This window comes from Talpa occidentalis, unplaced genomic scaffold (assembly GCF_014898055.3).
Source record: "Talpa occidentalis isolate TD23 unplaced genomic scaffold, MPIMG_talOcc4v2.1 talOcc4.12, whole genome shotgun sequence".
NCBI lineage: Eukaryota > Metazoa > Chordata > Mammalia > Eulipotyphla > Talpidae > Talpa > Talpa occidentalis.
The window spans coordinates 89,811,221-89,833,466 of NW_023601212.1; the positions used below are offsets into that span (position 1 = coordinate 89,811,221).

A 22,246-nucleotide genomic window follows, 5' to 3' on the forward strand; every position below is an offset into this window, starting at 1 on the left:
CGGAGTCAGCCTCCGTCAGAGCCTCACGCGCAGGCTGTGCATGGAGACACTGCCTTGGCTTTGGGACCCAGGCTCCTGGGCAACAGGCAACTTGGCCCAGCAGATTTAGCCAGATTGGTTAGTTTTTCTTTTCCCCTTGGGTTCAGGTCTCTTTATTTTCCCATAGCCCAACACATGCGCCCTGGCTGCTGGCCCACAAGATCCAGTCTCCACAAGAGAAGGAAGCCCTCTATGGCTTAATGGTGAGTTTCGTTAGTTTCTTAGCCTGAGCTGTCCGGTCCTGGCGCTAGAGAGGGTGTGGTGCTAGGCCCCACTGGGTGGGATGGAGAGTTCTTCACTGGCCTGGGGAAGGAGGCCGGTAGGCAGCTCTGGGCTCAGATTGCCCCATCTGAGGTCTGTGTCTGGAGGGCTGTGTTGAGCCTGCTTTGGGAGAAGGAAGGAAAGGTTTATTTTCTTTTACCCTTCTTAGAGTGTGCCTGGCAAGTTCAAGTGCCCACAGGGCCAGATTGGTCACATAAAAGAGTGAGCTGCTGGGGGGAGGGACCAAAATCTTGGAGCACACATGTGCAGTCTGGAGAAGGCAGCGGGAGACGGGACAGATGACTGTTGGCAGACGTGAGCATGACCCAGTGTTGCTAGAACTTCCTTGTTTAAAAGAGAAACCAGAAATCCAGATTTTGACATGCCGTCTCTGAATTTTTAGTGTCGGTGACTTGTTTGAAGTGTGAAACAGCAGTGTGGACCAAGGCAAATGTGTCCACAGCCAGCCTGCCACTTGAGTGCTGCAGGGCCCCTGGGCGCAGCACTTCTTGAATGCTGCGTATCAAATTGCTGCTTGGGAGGAGGAAGTGACTCTGTTCCAAGGGTCTCCTTACAGGGGTTGGGGGGTGACCTCAGGGTACACAGCACACTACGCTGTTTGCTGGTTGACAGATGCAGCAAAGTCAAGCAGGTGACATTTTTTCTTAATCTGAAAATGTCACCCTTTCTCTAAAACTTCGTGTCCTCAAAGTCTTGAAGAAACACCAACTATGGTTCCAGCAGATGCTCATGGGATCTGAGATGAGCCCTGGAGCCCATGCCTTTCTCCTCCCCGTGGGGTCATGTTTGTGCAGGTGCTGGAGATGTGCGTGAGCCACTGTGGAGAGAAGTTCCACAGCGAGGTAGCTAAATTCCGCTTCCTGAATGAGCTGATCAAAGTGTTGTCCCCAAAGGTGAGTGCCCGGGACTTGGCCCTGCTCATGTACTCACCTGCCCCCAACTGTAGGCTCCTGTTTCCCTCTTCAGTGCCCAGGTAGGCCGGCTCACGCCAGGCCCTGCCCACCTCTCTGCTGGGAGGGAAGGGCCTCTCTAAGACTCAGGGCAACCGCCTTGCTCATCAGCTGGTCCCTGCCCTGGGAGTGTCAGCCTTCTCCAGTTCTCCCTTTAAAGATGGCCTTGTGGGTGGGGGTTTCTGGCTGGGGGTGGGGGGATCCCCAACTTGTAGATGCAATTTTCCTGGTAGAGATGGCAAGAGAGTACCAGGTATGCCTTTAGGTGTCACATCACCTACTCCTTGTCCCCTGCACCTTTCTTCCTGGCCCGTTTCAGGCCTCACATCGATGGGGCCTTTCCTTGCTGCTTCTCAGCAACAGTTCTCTGATTACAGTTATGTGTCCTCTGATGTAATTCAACTCAGTTCTGACACCATCTCCCCAGAATTAACAAGGGGCTCAGTCCTACATAGACCACACCTCCTTCAGACCCTAACCATGGGTCTCAGGCATCCCCCAGCTACTTGCATTAACTTGGAGGTTCCCATGATCTCCACCCAGATTCCATAATTCACTGGAAAGACAGAACTCACGACAGCACTGTACTCAACTATTATCCTTTATCCTAAGAGACATAAATGGAGAGAAACATAGTGCAAGGTCTTGGGGGTCAGAAGGGAGCAGAGCTTCTGTGCCCTCTCCTTGTGGAACCTGGGCATACCACCCTCCTAGCACATCCGTGTTCAAACAGGAAGCCTTCTGAACCCATTGTTTCAGAGTTTTTATCTAGAGTTCCACTATGTAGGTATGAAGATAAAATCACTGGCCTTGTGTCCACTTGTGCCCCTGCCCCCAGCCTGCAAACCACTATCTCCCTCCTCAGCCCGGGCAGGCCTGCTAATTGTCTCCAGCCCCCTCCTCTCCCGGGTCAGGATGCGGCTGGTTGTTCTGGTCCTCTGATCTTGTGACTGATCTTTCTGGAGTGGCCAGCCCCTCCCTTGAGGCTGAGGAGTGGCTGGCATAGACTCTGGGATGTCTGGGTGGCGGGGAGAGGGACTGTGAGTAACGAAAGGCATTCCTGTCACTTGGGAAATTCTAAGGGTATTTAAAACTCAGTGTCAGGAGTGGGCACGAAGATCAAATACATTTTATTGTTCTGAACTTGCTCCAGTCAAAAAATGAGTGTCCCCAGTGGCTCTGACCTGGCCCGTATATGTGGGCTTTAAGAACAAAAAAAGTTTTAAGGGTTGACTCCTTGGAACTCAGAGCCCTGGGGTTGGGCTTCAGAAAAGTTGGCCTCTAGTTGTGCCTCAGCTCTTAACCAGCCCTGGGCAGCTCATTTCAGGCCTCGGCAGCCGGCTCTTTATTGGGAGTGGCTGCTCCGCCAAGTTCCTTCCTGCTCTAATTCTCCTTCCTTTTAATTTTCAGTACCTCGGGTCCTGGACCACAGAAAAAGTTAAAGGAAGAGTCATTGAAATACTTTTTAGTTGGACAGTCTGGTTTCCAGAAGATATCAAGATCCGGGATGCTTATCAGATGCTGAAGAAACAAGGTCTGGCCCATAGCTAGCCCTCGTGCTGCCAGCTGTGCGTTGCAAGTTCCCGAGGAGGACAGACAGTTTTAGTCCCTCGCATGGGCAGACCTTTCCTTCTGGTGGGCAGGAGTTAGGCTGGTTTGGAGATTGTTCTGCTGTGGTTCTCCTCACAACACAGATTTCTAACTCTTCTAGTGTTAGCTAGTATTTCAGGTGGGAAATACTTGCTAGAGGTTCCCCCCTCCCCCCCAAAATCTGTTCCACTCTTAGTTTTGGGTCTTCCTTTGCCCTGTACCTTAGAGAGGGTCTGATTCCATTGCCTTTTGTAACAGGAGGTGGTTGTCGCCCGGTGCTGGCTGGCTGGCTTATTGTGCTGGTGTAACCTCTCCTCTCTCCGTGGAGGCCCCTCTCTCCTTAGGTTTCAGATTAATTGGTTGTTGCCCTGTGAGCTCAGCTTTATGATAGAATCAAGAAAAGTTGTGTGTTGCCATGAAGGTTGTGCAGTGTTGTCAGGGTTGGACTCACACTCTCGCTGCCTCTATCCTGTGTCCCGGAGGCCATGTCCCATCTCCCGGGCCCTGTAGGGAGGGAACCTAGATTCAGGGTGGCTTGTTTTTGCTATCACAGGTGCCCACTTAATGTTTCTACGACTATCAGGAATCCAACAGTAATTTCTGGGTCCTCGTTACATACCTGCATGAAATGAACAGCGTTTTTAATGGTGTAAGGCTCAGTGACTGCCAGCCCTTGGGCTGTTCTGCCTAGTTAGCTCTGATATCCCTGTCTTTGGCTGGTTCTTGGGTTCTCCTGAGGGCGGCTCACTTCTGGGGGAATTCCTTTTAAGGTTGTTGATGGTGTTTTTCCCCATAGGCTCAGGAAACAGACTTTATACTGCATCTTGCTGACACTAGCACATACCCTTATCGGTACCCTAACCTCATGAATCATGTTTTAGGAATCATAAAGCAAGACCCTAAACTCCCCATGGATAAGATCTTGCCCCCACCTTCTCCCTGGCCCAAGAGCTCCATCTTTGATGCTGATGAAGAAAAGTCAAAGGTAAGGAGCGCCTCCCTCACCTGGAGTCTGATCAGACCTTTCTTTTTTTGGATTCTCCCAAAATGTCCCCTGACCTCTGAACTGCAGTGGGGAGTCCTTCCTGGAGCAGTCCTTATGAGTGAGGTGGTCTGGTGTCTAGACATGTTCTCCATAGGTGGGTGGATACCAAATGCACCCCCTCGCAGCTGCGTGAGTGTCCTTGAGGAAAGAAGGCCTAAAAGATACCCCAAGTGGGGAGCGTGGACAGTGATCGTATCTATTGATGTCTGGGATTGGGGGACAACGGTGGTGAGGAAAGAATTGGTTGTGTCTGGGCTCAGATCTGATTTAGTGCCAGTAAGGCAGGGTCTACCTGTTTGCCTTCCACTGCTTTCTCCCAGAAACGTTGTTCCTCTGACTTTCCAGTGAGGTGAGGAAAGGGGAAAGGAAAATGGTCAAACTGAGGCCAGGATTCAGGGCTCCTCATAAGTGCCTCTGAACAGGGTGGGCCCTGAGCACCAGCTACAGCAGTGCTGTCTGTCACCCTCTTCCTGACCTTCACCATGCCTGGGAAGGTGGTCCAAGAAAGCTCCAGGCCATGCATGTGTCTCCTAGGTCTCCTCTGCCTTCCAGCTTTGCCTCTCGCCTGTGCCCTTCCCACGGACCTAGTGCTCAGTGACCCTAGGGTCCCTGTAGGCAGAGCAGGCAGGGCTCTTCCATTTTCTGAGCTGCCTTCTTCTCCAGCTCCTCTCCTGCGGGTGCCGTACTGATCAGCGACTCCTCTGTTCCTGCCTCCTGCCAGGATTGGGCATGAAGTGAACAGGGTCATCATAGAGAGCCTGGTGCAGGATAGCCTCAGTATTGTGGATGTTCTCTGTGGGTGCTGTCCTGTCCATTGTGGGATGTTTACAGTATTCCTGACCTGCACCCTCTAGATGCCAGGAGTACTCCCAATTGTGACAACCTGAAAAAATTGTCTCTAGACTTTGCTAAAAGTGCCCTGGGGCCTATAATCCTTCACCTCCAACCTAGTGGTTGGCGGACGGGGAGAGTCCTGACACCTGCATTGTAGTGCCCTGTGAGGGTATGGTGGTAGGATGATGCGTCTAAAGTATGTGAGCTGTTAATTATTAGTGTGATTCTCCTATTGTGATGCTGCTGCTCTGGGCCACATGGCGGAGGAATCAGTTCTCTGCTCTTCCCATTGACCCTTCAGCTTCTGACCAGGCTTTTGAAGAGCAACCACCCTGAGGATCTTCAGGCTGCGAACCAGCTGATCAAGACTTTGGTCAAGGAGGTGGGCAAGTTTCTGGTGGGCTTTTTAGAACTGGCAATTGACGGGGCTGCACGATGTCTGAGGATGTGCTTACGGGTGTGGATCAACACCTGGCTGGGGGAAGGGACAGTTGTCTAGCCCTGTGCTGGGGATGAACATGCTGCTCCTTGGTGGGCACCTGGGCTGTGACTAGAAGTAGAATCTAAGTGTACTTCTAGGAGCTCAAAGCACTTCAGCCACCCCAGCTGCTGTCCCAATGACTGGTATTGGTGTGGACAGAGTCTGGGTTCGGGAATCTTGTTTTTCAGGGAGATTGAGGCTGGGGTATGAATTAGCAGGCCCCCGAGTACTCACACTGCATTGCCTTTCCCAGAATTCTGGGTATTGAGCCCTCACCCTCTGCACAGGCTTAGTGACTTCTCTGAGCTCTTCGCACCTCCCTCGTTCCATCCTTTCCTTTTTCCCAAAAGGAACAAGAAAAGTCAGAGAAGGTGTCCAAGAGGGTCAGTGCTGTGGAGGAAGTGCGCAGCCATGTGAAGGTGCTTCAGGAGATGCTGAGCGTGTACCGCAGGCCTGGGCAGGCCCCCCCAGACCAGGAGGCCCTGCAGGTACTCTGACAAAAAATCCAGGTATAATTGACTTTGTAGGAGCTCCATGCATTTAAAGCATATTTGCTCTAGTTTGACATGTGTATATTCACAAAGCCATCATCACAATCAAGGTAGTAAACTGGTCACGCACCCTCCAGAATGTCCTCAGGCCCTTGGTCTTTCCTCCATTTCATCTCTGTCTCTATACCGCCAAGCAGCCCCTGACTCACTCTCCTTTCTGATGAGCTTGTATGTCCTAGACTTTTGCATCTATCTGTAGAGTATCAGGGTACAGTGTGTGCCTTCTTTCTTTTTTGGTCTGCCTTCTCCCCCTCAGCTTGAGAGATCCACTCCTTTCACATGTATCAAGTTTTTTCCTTGTTCTGCTGAGCAGTGCCCATTGTGCCCGCTGCCACAGCACATGTCTCCTCAGCAGCTAAGGGATATCTGTGCTGTTGCCAGCCTGGGTGATGATGAGTGAGCTGCTGTAAACAATGTGTACTGGATTTTGTTTGAGCACACACCTTCATATCTCTTGGAGAAATGCCCAGGTCATGAGTTAAGTCTATAGTTCACTTTTTAAGAAACTATTTTCAAAGGATTTATATCATCTTATTTTGCTATCAGCAGTGCTGAGAGGTCCACCTTCTCCATCTCCCAAATTTTCCGAGATCCTTTTTCTTTTTTTGCAACCACTTTATCCAGAATTCACATATTAGAAAAGTAACCACCTCTGCTATCTAACTTGAACACATTAATCACCCTTGAAAGAAATCCAGGCACTCTCCTCTTCCCACCCCTTTCCCCTGGAGCCTCTGGCAACCTTCATCTATTTTCTCTCTGTGGATTTGCCCGTTAGAATGTTTTATATAAGTGAAACTAAGCAACACATGGCCTTTGAGTCTGGCTTCCTCTTAGCATGATGATTTCAAGGCTTGTCCACCTTGTATGTGTTACACCTCCTGTTATATGGTAACTCTGTTTGCCTTTCTGAAAAACTGCCAAGCTGTTGGCCAAATAATTGTACCATTTTACAGCTCCACCAGCAATGTATGAGGGACCAGTTCTCCACTTCCTGCAAACTTTGTTACATCTGTCTTTTAGATAATAGCCATTCTGTGGGTGGCAAGTGGTATCCTTTGGTTTAGATTTATATTTCTTTGCTGGTTTATGCTGTGCTTTCTTTCATGTGCTTATTTGCCACTTGCTTATCATCTTAGGAGCAATGTCTGTCTATGTACTTTGCCCATTTTTTAATTGATTATCTCTGCTTTTTAGTTGTAAGAGTTCTTTATATACTCTAGAAAAACTCCCTTTCCAGATAGTTTTCTCCTATTCTGTGGGTTGTCTTTTTGCTGTCTGTCAGTGACTTTTGAGCAAAAGATTTTAATTCTGAAGTTTAATTTGTCTGTGGCTGGTGGTCCTTTTGGTGTCGCATCTAAGAAACCACCACCTTGTGGGTAGATGTCCCAGAAGGCCTTTTTCTCAGACTCTCTTTGGTGCTCTGCCTTCTGCCTCCCTCTGCAGGCCGATTCCCTGTCCTCTCTGTCTTTGTTTCTCCCCTTGTTCCCGCCCCACCCATCCCCCTGCATTCTAGCTTTTATGCTCCTCTACACAAGCCAGCCTTCACATGGTTCTTTAATTTACTTGTCCTTCCATTTCTGCTAACAGGGTTAGCAGAAAACAAACTAGTGTCTTTCTTAATTTTAAATTCCTGAGAGAAAACTCTTGTTTGGCCAGCTTGGCTTATGTATCTACTCGGGTCAGTTAGCTGTGCATGGGATCGGTAATGGTCGAAAGAGAAAGGTCCTGGCCTTCCTTTGTGGTTGGAGGCACAGGAGCAGCAGAGTCAGTGGGCTCGGGCCAGGTGGACACTCCACAGCTGAACTCTCATGGTGAGGTTGCTCCAGGGCACTTCAGGAATGTCGGTGTATTTGACTTTTAAACAGCACAGATTTCCCCCACCTAAAATGGTAACCAGCTCCCAGATAGGAGCCATGCACAGGAAACAAAACTTCCTCTTTACAATGGGTAAAGAGAACTTTGGGAAGTGTGGCAAATAGACACTGGCAAGTGGCTTTCTAATACTGAATCACGAAGTCAGGCAGGCTTACCTTCCACCATAGCCCGTGCTGGCACACCACTGTCTCCCCACTGAGGCCTCCTCTCTTTATGGCAGGTGGGAGCAGAGCCAGATATCCTTATTGGCTCAAGAATAAAGGGACTCCTTTCTGCCGCCTCTCCCGCAGTACCAATCAGATGTGTCTTTTCACTAGCCGGGGTGGGGATGTGGGATGCAGTCAGTGGGAGGGGCCTAGAGTGTTAGGTTCATTACTGAACTCCCTTGAAGGAAGGAAACTAAGATGTATGGGGGCCTTATCTCTTCCTCAGTGTATATGGAGGTGGAAGTTGTCCGGAGCACTCTTCCGGGATGAGAACAATGAGATTTCCCAGATGTTATTGAGGGGAATGAGGCTTGGCTCCGGGAGAACCTCTGCTGGGTGTCTAGGGAGTGCTGCAAAGGGGAAACTGGCATCAGGAAACAGTTGAGTGGGGAGTTTGGGCGGTAGTTGTTGCAGCAGGAGGTTGTACACATCCGTGTGGGGTCTTTCTGTTGTTAAGCTGTTCCGCACGGGGCTTGGGGGGTCCTGCAGAGACAGTGCTGTGCACACCGAGATGGTGGATTCTTCCATCTGTCTCTGTCGACTGGTGAAACATTTTTTTACCCATAAAACGTGTACATTTGTAGCCCAACCTCTTTCTGAAACTGCCATGTTACTTCAGATGGGTTTGAGACAGACCGGGGGAACACCCTGGGAACCCCAGGCCCCGCTGTGCCCCTGTTGGCGGCGCCTGTGAGGTGTGTGGTGAAACTGAGCTCTTTCCCTAGGCGGTGTATGAGCGGTGTGAGAAGCTGCGGCCCACCTTGTTCCGGCTGGCAAGTGACACCACCGATGACGACGATGCCCTCGGTAACAGTCTCATTCTCCGGTGTGCACCGTAGGCACCACGCTGCCCACGCGCTGCTGCAGAGCCAGAAGCAAGTCAGAGAGACTTGAGGGATTATGGTGATTGGGCTTGGAAGGGCACGGCTGGGTTGAGTTAGAGTGACTTCTGGAGGAATCCAGGCTTAAGAAATCAGCAGCAGGTCTGAGAACATAGAAAGGGGTGAAATTTACCAAGTAGATTGGATGTGAGGGAGAGAGAGAAAGGAGGAGGATCATGAAGGCTTGAGGAGAGCAGAACATCCCACAGAGGTGTAAGAAACAGCTTTGAGTGGTATATCTTACTCACCACTACACACCTTTGGGGGTGAGGTGACCTGAATGAGGCAGGCTGAGTGGAGTGGAAGGGGCAGTGGGGAATTTTAATACCTGTGCACAAGTGTTAAAATATCTGAAACTTTTTATTACGGAAAGATCTCAGAACAAAGGGTCAAAGTAGGATGAATCCCATGTGTTCTTCCTTTATTGTTAGTTGTTATCAGCTCATGGCCGTTTTGATCTTCTTCACCTGTGGAGCTCTCTGCCCACTCCCCCAAGCCCTGCATTCTGCTCTGAAGCAAATTCTAACATTTCTCAAGGGATGAAATAGTCAGTGTTCAGATTCCCGAGGTCATTTCTCTCTCTAACCATCTCTTTCAGTTAATTTTTCACAGTTCCTTCTTGGGCTCAAAAAGAAAAGCCATACTTAGTAATTGGTTGATATTTCTTAAGTCTCTTTTAATGACTAGGCCCCCCTACCCTTCCTCTAGCTTTTTTATTTTCTTGAATGAGAAACATGTTTTTTGTATACTTGTTTTTGGTCTTAATTTTTTTTTATAGAGGCATGTTTTTATTTTATTTGTTTTTTTTTTTTTTGTTTTGTTTTGTTTTTTTGTTTTTACATGCACTGGGTACAGTCAGAAGCGCGGGAGGGTGAGAGAATTCACCAGAGCCAGAGCGGGGAGCAGAGCAGGCAGAAGGAGCGAAGTACACTGCTGAGGGGAGCAGCGGCGGCAGGAGAGGTCTGCGCGCCATGTGGGACCCTCCTCCAGTGGCCGGGGAGCAGCCGGGGATCGAACCGGCGCCTCAGAGGCCGCGGGCAGCTTCGCAACCCAGCGCTCAACCGCTGCGCCACCGGGGAGGCCCTGGTCTTAATTTTTTTTTAAGATTTATTTATTTATGTATACAAGAACTGGGTTGTAGGCCAGAGGTATGGGGGCTGAGAGAATTCACCAGAGACAGAGTGGGGAGCAGAACAGGGGGACTGAGTGAAATACACTGCTGAGGGGAGCAGCGGGCGAGATAGGAGAGGTGCCATGTGGGTTAGCTCCTTGGCCGGAGATCAAACTTGTGCTGCAATGGCTAGTGATAGCATGATAGTGCTGTGTCTTTTTTTTTTTTTTTTTAAGATTTATTTATTTATACAAGAACTGGGGTACAGGCCAGATGCGCGGGAGGGTGAGAGGATTCACCAGAGACAGAGCGGGGAGCAGAACAGGCAGACTGTTGAAGTACACTGCTGAGGAGAGCAGTGGGTGCAGCAGGAGAGGTCTGCGTGCCATGTGGGACCCTTGCCGGCTGGCCAGGATCGAACCGGCACTGCAGAGGCTGCAGACAGCTTCATAGGGCTGTGCTCAACCGCCTGCGCCACCAGGGGAGGTCCGGTCTTAATTTTTTGATGGTATCCCTTGTGGTACTTAATAGTTTTCTCTGTTCCTGATATTTCTTATAAATTGCCATTTAGAGTAAGGAGCTTGATCAGATTCAAGTTCAATTGAATACTTCATAGGTGATGTCCAAGAGACCCATGGTATGGTGTCTGCTTGTGATGTAATTATTATCTAAACCCATATTTTCTCAGAAAATGAAGTCAAAGGTAATCAAATTAAAATTTTTAAGCAACTTGAAAGTCCAGGTTAAACACTTTACCTGGTGAATTCAACCCTTATTACCAGTATGCAACCTTCATCCACAGTTAAGAAACTGACAGAACATAAACATAAACATAAACGGCTGCTTTTGAGAAGTAATCTTCGCCACTTTGGCTTGCAGTGTTGTAAATTGACCCTTGCCTGGTTGATCTTTCTCTCCTAGGAGAGAGTTTTTTGCAGTAAACCATGAGATAGTCATGAAGTTTTTGAAATCCAGTGTGTATCTTAGGTGCCAAATTTTAATTGGGAATACTTGATCTGTATTTATATTTTATAAAATTTACATGTAAAAAAAAGTAGATTCCTGTAACCAATTTGTTCTTATACTTTTAATAACTTTCCAATAAGTAATTGCCCAAAATTTCTCTAATATTTGCATCCATTTTGACAAAAAAGCTTAGTATTTTCCTTTAAATTAATTAGAATTAAATAAGGCTCTAGTTACTCAAATGAAGGACTCACATTTTAAGTGTCGGCTGTCCTGGTGGAGGGTGGAGGCACAGAAGGCAAAAAAAATTGCTTCCTCCTACATCCAGCAAACTGAGTGTTGGGGCTCAGGGGCTGAGTGACAAGGTCTGGGGAAGGGCCTGATATACTGAACCTGGCAGAGCCTACTGCTGCTTTGTAGAATGGCTTCAGAAAGACTCGGGATTGCTGGTGGCTAAGTCGGGGTGCTCTGATTTTTCTCTTGTTTTCAGCGGAGATTCTCCAGGCAAATGACCTCCTCACCCAGGGAGTCCTGCTGTACAAACAGGTGATGGAGGGCCGTGTCATCTTTGGGAGCACAGTGGCCAGTTCAGTGGGAGACGTACCTGTCTCCAGAGGTATGTGCAAAGAGCCTCTCCCTGTCATTTATTTTGGGGCAACCTGTAAGTCTCAGAAAAGAAATGGAATCTCAGAATATTCTGGGCTATGGTGTAGAAGTGAGAGAATGTGCCTTCTTTTCACTTTCTGTGAGAACTGGTTCTGTAGCGCCAGCCTCTGCCTTCTGTGTGGTCATGAGCTGACTGCCAGTTGGACCCAGCTCTGGCTGTAAACAGAAGCAGATGCCTTTATCACACCGGGCTGGATTCCGCCTCTTGTGAGTCCTTACCTTTGAGAATGAGGGGTCTAAGACATGCTGTTGTTCGTTGTCTCTTAGTGCCAGGCAGGCTGCATCAGAATCTCCTGGAATGTGGGCAAAAATGAAGATTCTTAGGCTCCTGGCCCAGCCTTCTAGGGATCTGCATTTTTAGCAAGCTTTCCAATGAATTCTGAGGGGGTCTGTGGTTAGAAATCTCGAAAGACATCTGAGCTGGAGAGGTCAGCTCTGCTGCTGTCCAGGTGGACTGGACATTGGAGGAGACTCAGGTTGCCGGAGTGGGGAAAAACTCACCTGGCTGCCTCAGACTCCAGGTACTTCCAAGACACTGAGCTGAGGTGGAAGGTTCTCTGGGTTGTGTTGAGAGTGGCATGACATGATGTCTTTTGGGAGGAGACCTGTGGGAAGATTAAGTAGAGGCTTTACTCTCATTCGGACATTTTTTTTTTAAGATTTATTTTTTATTTATACAAGAACCAGGCCAGAGGCGGGAGGGTGAGAGGATTCACCAGAGACAGAGCAGGGAACAGAACAGGCAGACTGACGAAGTACACAACTGAGGGGAGCAGCGGGCGAGACAGGAGAGGTCTGCCGTGCCATGTGGCTTGCTCCGAGGCCGGTGGGGGTCAAACCTGCACTGCAGAGGCTGTGGACAGCTCCACAGCGCTGCGCTCAACTGCCTGCACCACCAGGGAGGCCTTCATTCAGATTTTTTAACCTAACTCTGCTTTCTAGTCTTTCAGAATCCAACAGGCAGCATGAAGAACTGCCCACTGATTGACTTGGAGATGGACAGTGGATCTGAGCAGACCAGGACTGTGGCACCTTCTTTACTTCATCAGGACCTGGCAGCCTTAGGTGAGGGTGGGTGTTTAGGGGGAGCAGACAGGCAATGGTCCTGAGTCCCAGGGAGAGCAGCCAGCCAGTTCTGCTGGGAGGTGTACCTGCCTGAGAGGGAGTTGGGTATAAGGGGCAGTTTAGAGGGTCCTCTTTGCACTTAGTCTCAGATTTGTGGTGAATGAGTTGTATTACTTTGGGTAATTCATTTTGATTTATCTCAACTCTAAACATTCAGGAGCGGGGAGGTCTTGGTACGAAAGTCTAGCTTATATCAGGCAGGGTTACTGGTGTTCATGTCACTTTGTTCCTTCCTTCCAGGAATCAGCGATGCTCCAGTTTCCAACAAGGTAGGCTCTAGGGGCCAGAGAGGAGTAGGGGGCTTCTCACCCTGTCTTCATGAGGGCAGCCCTGCCTGGTGGGGAGAGAGGTGCTGCCACATGGCTAGGGGCACTTATGGTCTCCGAGGTTCAAGGCGCCTTCCTCTCCTACACCCTCTGGCTTGAACCCCAGAGAGAGTATCTTTAATTCTCCTTAGATGCTGCCCTCTTCAGCCCGAGTATCCATCTTTTTCACTTTCCTCCCCTCCTGTCCAGGACATATGGAGCCTGGGTCCCAGTAACTTGGGTGAGTCAGGAGAGCCATGCGCAGTGTCACCTGGCCCATGGCCTTTTGTACCCTGGCCTCATTTTATCCTTTCCTGGTTTGACAGGTTGCAGGGCAGAATTGCTGTAAGGAAAAGCAGAATCCTACTGCCAGCCCCCTGCAAGGTGGTGGTGGTGAGAGCTCTTCTGCGGAGACAAACTTACTGGATCTCCTCTCTCCACAACCGTCTCCAGCCCCACTGTGAGTCTTGTGGGCAAGTGGCATAGATGGGTGGCTCCTGACATAGTCATTGCTGCTGCCCAAGGACCAGGGGTACTACTGCTTTCTGCTGAAAATGTCATCTGGGCTCCCCATTCTAAGTCACAGGAAAACACACAACTTGACAGGACCTCTGAAAATGGGTTTATGTAGGGAGCAGCTGCGATGATGGTTTGAGTCTTTATGTGTTTTTTTTCCTCTCTGGTTACAGTGTAATCTGATCATTAGAGAAATAGATAAAATAGAAATTTGGCCTCAAGTGTCACTCACTAAAACATGTTCCTTCGTTTGTTTATTTTTCTGTACACATAGTGATGGGTTATTGAGGCTTATTTTTACACGAATGGGACCAAAATTTACAATCTATACTTCCCTGTGGCTTTTTTCACATTACTTATCTTATAGTTCCACATCTGTTTATATAAATTTGCTTCATTCTTTTTAATAGCTGCATGATAATTCATATACATGAGTGATCATTTCCCTCTTTTTTTTTTTTCCATTTCCCTCTTGTGGATATTTACATGGTTTCCATTTGGAAACACTTAAAAGAGTGTTTTTTTGTTTTTTTTAAAGATTTATTTATTCATGCATACAAGAACCAGGGTACAGGCCAGATGTGCGGGAGGGTGAGAGGATTCACCAGAGACAGAGTGGGAACAGAACAGGGAGATTGACTCAAATACACTGCTAAGGGGAGCAGCAGGCGTGACAGGAGAGGTCTGCTGCACCATGTGGGACCCTCGCCTGCCGGCCGGATCAAACTCATGCTGCAGAGGCTGCGGACAGCTTCACAGTGCTGCGCTCAACCGCCTGCGCCACTAGGGGAGGCCCAACAGTGTTTTTATCGTATAGATTCCTTTCCATGAAGGGTGCTCTAGTGTGTGACTATAACACATTTTTACCGATACTGCTTCTTTGCTCTTGGAAAGGATGAAGCAGTTTGACCCCCAAACAGTCCCTGGTAGAGATGCGCGTCCATGGTGTGGGTAGCATGTGCTGTGGATGCAGCCATAGGGGTCTGTCCACTTTACTGCTCTGACCACTTGGCAGACCAGAACACATTCTCAGTTAGGTGGATCACTCTGTCTGGACTTTAGTTTTCAACTTGTATTCCAAATAGACAAAACCCTATAGAAGCATGAAAGAAGTGGGCTTTGGGGTTTGTGTTACCTGCTTTGCTTCCTGCCTGCTGACCCCTGTCATCACATACGGGAGCTTCCCTGACTGAACTGCAACCTTAGTAACCACAATAATAATAATAACAGTAGCTCTGGTATTGGGTCCTTGTCACGTGCACACATTCAACTATGGGCTTTTCATGTATTTTCTCTGTGGTTTCTTATAACAACTCCATGAGGTAGATACTAGGTTTATTCCCATTTTATAGGTAATGAAACTGATGCATTGGTCATAACAGTGTCTGTCAGTATCCTCAGGGGCTTGGTTCTGGGACCTTCCCCGTGGATACCAAAAATCCCAGGATGCTCAAGTCTCCCTTGTGTAAAATGCCACTGTATTTGCAGATAAGGCACGCACATCTCCTGTATGCAGTGCGCCCTTCGTATTCAGGAATAGCCCATCGAGGATTCACTCATCTCTGCATTGGAAATTACACACTGTGTAGTAAGGCCACCGATGGTTACGTCTGCACTGAATATGTGTAGACTTTCTTGTCAGTGCTCCCTAAACAATGCAGTATGACACTGTTTGCATTGAATTAAGTATTATAAGTAATGTGGAGATGACTTAGAGTACACAGGCGGTGTGCAGAGGTCATGTGCAGATACTCTTGCCACGTCACATGAGGGGCTTGAGTGTCCTCAGCTTTTGTGTCCTGAGGGGGATGCAGGTGGGTCCTGTAACCAGTCTCGTGGATGTGGAGGGACGACTGTACTTAAATCATTTCTCGGTCACTTACGATACCTAATATACCTTCAACACCATGAAAGTGGTTGTCGCTCTGCACTGTGTAGAGAGTAATGACAAGACTACAGCGAGTCTGTACCTGTTCAGTACAGACAGAGCCATCAGAGATTTTACTCCATGGTATCTATTTTCCATCCACTTGGGTGACTGTGATGATGGAAACTGAGGATGTGTTGGGTTGACTGTATTTTGTCTAAAGGCATTTGTTTCATATATGTGTATACACACACACAGTATATAGTTGTATGTATATACTTATTTTATATCAGATTCCTGGAACTGTCTACAATTTTTGCTAGTCTTGGCATGTTTAATTTCTTTGCAGGAATTATGTCCCACAGAAAACTATCCCTAAGGAGGTGCCACCAGGCACTAAGTCCTCTCCGGGTTGGTCCTGGGAGGCCGGCCCACTGGCTTCTTCATCTTCCCAGAATGCACCTCTGGCTCAAGTATTTGTCCCTTTGGAATCTGTTAAGCCCAGTAAGTAGTTTTCTCTTGTTCTCTTTTTCATTCAGTAGATACATAGCTTTATCCACTGGAGTGGTGTGGGTGGGCAGGCTTTATATTGGTGGTGGCGAATGAGCAGAGGGTAAGAGGTGACTTCACTGGTCTCTTAGCTAATGCTTCTCTTAAAGTTTTCTCTCTCTGGGGTTGACCATATGAAGGAGACTGGCAGGTAGACTAACTAGGGAACGGGAGTCTACTTAGGGATAGATGGTCATTCACCTGGAATTGAGAAGGGAATGTGTACAGGGATGCCTGGCATTACTAGGAAGAGGTAGAATTAGAAGGAAAGGAAGAATGAAGAATCATTTAGGGACCCTAATCAAAGGCACGTGGATATATTATCTCCCTAAAAAAGGGACAGGAAACTGAAGACTCAGGTAAGTAGCTGGCTGCCCACAGCCAGCCCACCAGAATGTGAGCAGGAAACAAGCCAGATCCTTAGCACCCAGGGCTGGGGCTTTCTCTGGGTTCAGCGCCCTCCTGTGACAGGTGAGGCTGGATTGCAGGGAACCCTGGAACTGGCCAGAGGAATTTAAACAGCGGGCCAGCAGGTGGGAACCCTTGAAGGGTTTATTAATGGTTTATTAATTTTTGATATAAAAATAATGTTAATTTCTTGGTTTTGATAATTGTGCTGTGGCTATGTAAGATGTCAGCATCTGTGGAACCAGGATGAGAAGGGTATGTGGACATTCCTTGTGTTCATTTTGTAAGTAAAGTAAAAAATATTAAAAGTAAAAAAAGTACATGTTGCGTATAGAAGTTTTAGAAAAGAACAGAAAATTAAAATCACTGTGCCATTGCCACCAGAGGTAGAAGTTCTGATAACGTCTTCACGTATTTTCTTGTCATCTTGCCCATGTGCATATGTGCACACGTACATATTTTTTTAGTAAACTGACACCACAGTCTGTGTGTGTGTGTATGAATAATTTTATATCCTATTTTATTCACCATTACATCATAAACCCTTAGCTTTTCTTCATGCTTTTAATTGTCCTTCAAAACCTTGATTTTTAATGAATTTATATATTATGCCACTAATTGGATGGCCCTTGATTCATTATTCAGTCCCTGCTGAAGAATAATTTGCTTCCACTTGTTTGTTTCCACTGTGCCATATTTGAGCACCCATTTTAAAATACTTTCCTGATTATTTCAGTGGGATATTTTTTTTAAAATGGAAATGCTGGGTGTAGACAAATTTAAAATCTTGATTTGCATTACCAAGTTTCTTTCCAGAACGATTTCCTTCTCCCCCATACCCTCATCACTATATCTCGTGGTTATTTTGTCTCTTAAATATTAGACAGTTTTGTTGTTAAACTATAATTTTATAATGTGCATGTGTATCTTCATTAAGATTTTTTTAAAAAGATTTATTTATTTATTTATACAAGCACTGGGTACAGTCAGAAGCGCGGGAGGGTGAGAGAATTCACCAGAGTGGGGAGCAGAATAGGCAGAAGGACCGAAGTACACTGCTGAGGGGAGCAGCGGGCGGCAGGAGAGGTCTGCGTGCCATGTGGGACCCTCGCCGGTGGCTGGGGATCGAACCTGCACTGCAGAGGCTGCAGGCAGCTTTGTAGCCCAGGGGTCAACCACTGCGCCACCAGGGGAGGCCCATTCATTAAGATTTTTTTTTTTCCAGATGATTAGCTAATCTTCTGCCACTCATTGAGTCATCTACTGATTTTGAAATATACGTTCTCAACATGTTAGATTCTCATCTTTGGGTCTGTCCTGCACTCTGTTTTATATCACATGGCTTGAATGCAATTTTATGTGTATCTGCGTCTTTGTTAATGCAACTAGTCCTACCTCCCTCTTTTTTTTTTTAATGGCTCGTTTCCAATTTTTTATCCTTTGAGATTAACTTTAGTTTCACTTTCCAGCTAAATAAAACAAGTCCTTAGGGATTTCCTTTGAAATGTCATAAACCTATTTTTGGAGAGATTAGTTTCTACGCTTAGGTAAAATTAAATATAGGAGGGCTATGGGTGTGTATGTAGTCACACAAAAGAGACCTGAAGGAAATAGGCCCATATGTTAGCAGTACTTCTTTCTGGGCAGTTAGGATGTTTTTATTTTATTATCTATCATACCCTCTTTTCTATAGCATCCATATGTTCTTTTAATCTTCATCTTCATCAGAAGCATGGTATTTTTTAAACTGGTGATATGGTTAATATGGTTAAAATTTAAACTTGTGGGATGGTGGGGAGAGCTCAGTTTGGAGTCTGAGGGTGTGGGTGACGGTGGTTCAGAAGAGCAGCAGGCGCTGTTCAGGTGGGACACGCTGCAGTGCCTGCTGATGAGGGCACATCTCTACCAGGCTGGGCTGTCGGGGAGTTTGGTGGCGCTAACTCTTCTGCTGGGTCCTTCTCTGCCAGGCAGTCTGCCGCCTATTATTGTGTATGACCGGAATGGATTCAGAATTTTGCTCCACTTTTCCCAAACTGGCGCCCCTGGCCACCCAGAGGTGCAGGTGTTGCTGCTGTCCATGATGAGCACTGCCACCCAGCCCGTCTGGGACATCATGTTTCAAGTGGCAGTGCCAAAGGTGAGTCATCTGCTGGCCAACTGCTTTGAATTTTTCAATAAAGACTATGACTTTTGCATACCAGATTCTTTGCTGAAACATTATCTATTAGGTATAAGGGACAGAATCGTCACTCAAAAGTAATTTAAGATAAAAAGAAAATTTTACTGGCTTATCTGAGGATTCATAGATATCTGACTTCAGATGTGGCCAGGTCCAGGTAGGTTCTTAAATGACACCTTAGATCTATCTCTTTGCACTCTTGACTTTGCTTTCCTCTTTGGAGTCTAATCTCTGATAGACTTTCTCCATAAGCAAGGCAGTGGGTACTAGCAGCCCTAGGGTTACCTGGTCCTGAATTCTGTTTTCTAAAAGAATCTCTCAGCTAGCATGAGGCATGCATATTGATGACCCAAGAGAGAGCTCAAATTGACCTTCTTGGCATGCTCTGGACCCATAATTTGTGTTTAGGGAAAGGAGGTGCTTTGACCAAGTTCATCATTATAACCTCTTTTCAGGAGAATTAGGATCCTACAGCCCCATTACACACTTCAGAATCACAAGAAACAGGGACAGGTTATGTCCTGAGGGGAAAGATCCAGGACTGATAAAAGTAAAGTATCCTCTTGAAGATTACCTGGGGCACGTATTTATTATCTCTTCTATTTTATAAAGTATTAGTCCAGGATGCAGGGAGCTTAAAGATTTTGCTCAGGATTCATAGAGCTAATAAGAGGCAGAATTCAACCCAAGATGTGCCATCCTCTTGAAGCTGCCTTTTGGCAGCCCCGTGGGCCATACAACTTAAGATACATTCTGTGTGTGGAAGGAGAGGCGTTTGGATCCTTGGGTCAGTGGTGGGGTGGAGGTCAAGCGCTCTTGCTCCTTTCTAGTATATTAGGAATGAGTTACATGTTGACTTTGTCCCCCCATAGTCGATGAGAGTGAAACTGCAGCCAGCGTCCAGCTCCAAGCTCCCTGCATTCAACCCTTTGATGCCTCCAGCTGTGATCTCCCAGATGCTGCTCCTTGACAATCCACACAAGGTATGTTCTGGTATCTTGGATAGGGGAGAGAGGGGCCATGGGGCCGTGGGGCCACTTGAGAGGTAGAGAGAAGTATATTGAGATTTTGCTCTGAAGTTTCTGGTTTGGTGGGGACTGGTGGTGGATTGTCCCTTGCTAGAGTCTGTTTTCCTTTGGGGTTTATTGAAACAAGATTTGTATATTGTCATAGCTGGGAACCAAGGTAGTGACGAGAACTCTCCCTAATACCATGTGCCTCTGAAAGAGTGAGGCCTGTGTTTCTTAGCTGGCTCTGAGTCCTGATCCATCTCAGCACTGCCTGAGTGTGGGAGGGCACCAGGATGTATCCCTGGCTCCCTTGTGCTTTGGATTCAAAACATCCAGGGTGTTCCTGGATACAGCTGTTTGAAGCCCTCCTGTGGGTGGAGTTAACATGCGCATACTTTTCCTTGGTGACAATTGGGTGGGTTAAGACTTTTATTCTGGTCTGGTCTGTTTGTTATTCCCCACTAATTTAACATCTTTGTCTTCTTCCAGGAGCCCATCCGGTTACGGTATAAGCTGACATTCAATCAGGGTGGACAGCCTTTCAGTGAAGTAGGAGAAGTGAAAGACTTTCCAGACCTGGCAGTCTTGGGTGCGGCCTAACTCTTCACAAGACAGACTCTGCAGACTCTGCCTTTCAAGCTTAGGCAGATGTTTTGCTGTCTAGACAGGACTTATCAATGGCGATTCAATGCAGAGTGCCAAGTTTTATCCTGACTTCAGGCTTTGGATGCCAACCTCATACTTACTCTGCAGATAGTATGTGTGTGTGTATATGTATGTATGTTGGGTAAGGGGGGAGGATAGAGCAGGGTTGGGATGTGGGCAGTGTGGGAAATGCTAAACATTTTTGATAACCATCTGCTATAATCATAGCTGTTTCTGCATGTTGGTGGACAGTGATGTCCCTGCCTCAGGTGAGAGGTTTTATAAGCCAAAGTGTTTTTTTCCCCTACCCATGTATTGTTATCTTCTCATTCATCCACTCTGTGCCTTGTCAGCCTTTGAAAGTCTTGGTTTGCTCCCAGGATGCTTTTCTCAGGGACCTTAAAAGGGACCTGGTTGGTCTTGGGGCAGAGAGTATATTTTGGGACACTCTCTTCCAAGAAAGACCTTGTCTCCATTTCCATTAGTCTGCTGCTTGCATGTGTTCAGTAAGATCTAAATGGAATGCCTGTTGCACTGTTTTCCAGGCAAGTTGCTGCCGCTAGAGCAAAGGACCACACTGGGTGGGCCAATCATGTCTTCACCACTGTGCCTTAGAATCAGTCACCCACAGGTGGGCCCACCAGGGCAGAGGGAAAGCAGATCCCAGGGGTTACTCAGGCCTCAGGTTCCATGGGTTTGGCAGCCTGTCTGGGCCCTTACTCAGGACCCTCATTTCCATCCTCATCTTTCTCCACAAGCATTTGCTCAGCTTTTTGATTGTGACACCATGTCAGTCTTTGTATTGATAAATCATAGCTAACAGGTTCACTCTTGCCTGTTGACTTCACAATCTGAGATAGAGAACTGTGATGCTGATGGATATGAAGAGAGCTTAGCAATGATTTGTGTGGTGACCGAAAACAGAAAGTCATTGAATAAACACCCGTGTAGCAAATACACTTTGTGGAGTTTTGCATGAGTGGGAGATGCATACTCCATTGCATTTGGAGCTGGTAGACCTCAGGGGAACTCATTTGTTGAAGTAAGGAAGACTTCATGGGGGATGTGGCACCCTAAGAACTGCTTCAGTGAAGAGAAGCTCTGAGGATCTGAATGAAGATGGAAAAGAGGTGGATATTTGTTACTTTTGTGGTTTGAAGAAAAGAATTCAGGTTTATGATCAACTAGTACTTAGTTCCTACTCAGTACTGGGTGCTTTGTGCATGTTTTAAAGTCCTGCTTGGCCTGATTGGTGAGAGAAGGAAGCTGAGTCTGCTGATGTGGCCTAATGGATTAAAATCTGAGCAGCTCACCTCACTGGACGGGATTCTACCTCAGAAACTCTAAGGCTCTGTTTGAGGCTCGTTGTAACAAGATCTGGTACTTTACAGTCTAATCTTTCCACTTCTGCATGTAGTTGGATGTCCTCTAACACAAATTGGTGGGGGTGGAGCTGTAAAAGATCATCAAGGAATGCTAATTTTTAGGCAAATGTGAACACTTACGAAACAAATTATGGGGTGATTTCTTGTGGCATAACTCACCTAATTTTTTTTTAAAGATTTATTTATTTATACAAGAACTGGGGTACAGGCCAGATGTGTGGGAGGGTGAGAGGATTCACCAGAGACAGAGTGGAGAACAGAACAGGCAGAATGACGAAATACACTGCTGAGGGGAGCAGCGGGCACGACAGGAGAGGTCTGTTGTACCATGTGGGACCCTCGCTGGCGGCCGAGAATGAACCCATGCTGCAGAGGCTACGGACACTTCCCAGTGCGGCACTCAACCGCCTGCGCCACCAGGGGAGGCCCCCACCTAAGATTTTAATCAAAAATAAGTTTTACATTCAAATGTTCTATGTAGCTTTTATAGGCTCTGTAGCTGTTCAAAGTCAAGAGGTACTCATTGCGATGGCAATGTCCACCTGTGAAGACCTTTCATCCAAATGTGTGAATGAGACTGGCATGTAAAAGACAGGTGACTTTTATCCCATCTTCAAAAATGAACTCACGTGTGTGCCTAAACATTCTTTATTCTGGGAGACAGACTCCCAGTGGTGGTCTGCTTTAGTCAAGTTGGACAGGATAGGCAGGTGTGTATGTGACCTTAGTTTGTTATGCTAATTATTAAGTTTAGTGATCACTTAAGACCCAACCCCT

At 47.2% G+C, this 22,246-nt stretch overlaps 1 protein-coding gene across 2 annotated transcripts in view; it reads left to right on the plus strand.

The window, feature by feature from the left end:
* The window catches only part of GGA2 (golgi associated, gamma adaptin ear containing, ARF binding protein 2), a 30,184-nt gene extending 8,327 nt beyond the window's left edge, over positions 1–21,857 (plus strand). The window contains exons 3-17 of one of the 2 annotated variants that reach the window (XM_037507418.2): positions 167–242; positions 1,116–1,214; positions 2,682–2,805; positions 3,743–3,846; positions 5,042–5,122; positions 5,572–5,709; positions 8,582–8,663; positions 11,305–11,430; positions 12,423–12,545; positions 12,846–12,874; positions 13,237–13,370; positions 15,643–15,797; positions 18,218–18,387; positions 19,302–19,412; positions 19,929–21,857. In XM_037507418.2, the coding sequence (XP_037363315.1) occupies positions 167–242; positions 1,116–1,214; positions 2,682–2,805; positions 3,743–3,846; positions 5,042–5,122; positions 5,572–5,709; positions 8,582–8,663; positions 11,305–11,430; positions 12,423–12,545; positions 12,846–12,874; positions 13,237–13,370; positions 15,643–15,797; positions 18,218–18,387; positions 19,302–19,412; positions 19,929–20,039 (1,663 nt within the window). In that variant the 3' untranslated portion in view covers positions 20,040–21,857. The remainder of the gene's footprint in view (positions 1–166; positions 243–1,115; positions 1,215–2,681; positions 2,806–3,742; positions 3,847–5,041; positions 5,123–5,571; positions 5,710–8,581; positions 8,664–11,304; positions 11,431–12,422; positions 12,546–12,845; positions 12,875–13,236; positions 13,371–15,642; positions 15,798–18,217; positions 18,388–19,301; positions 19,413–19,928) is intronic. The other variant, XM_037507419.2, reaches the window with a different exon arrangement.
* The last annotated feature ends 389 nt before the right edge of the window (positions 21,858–22,246 follow it).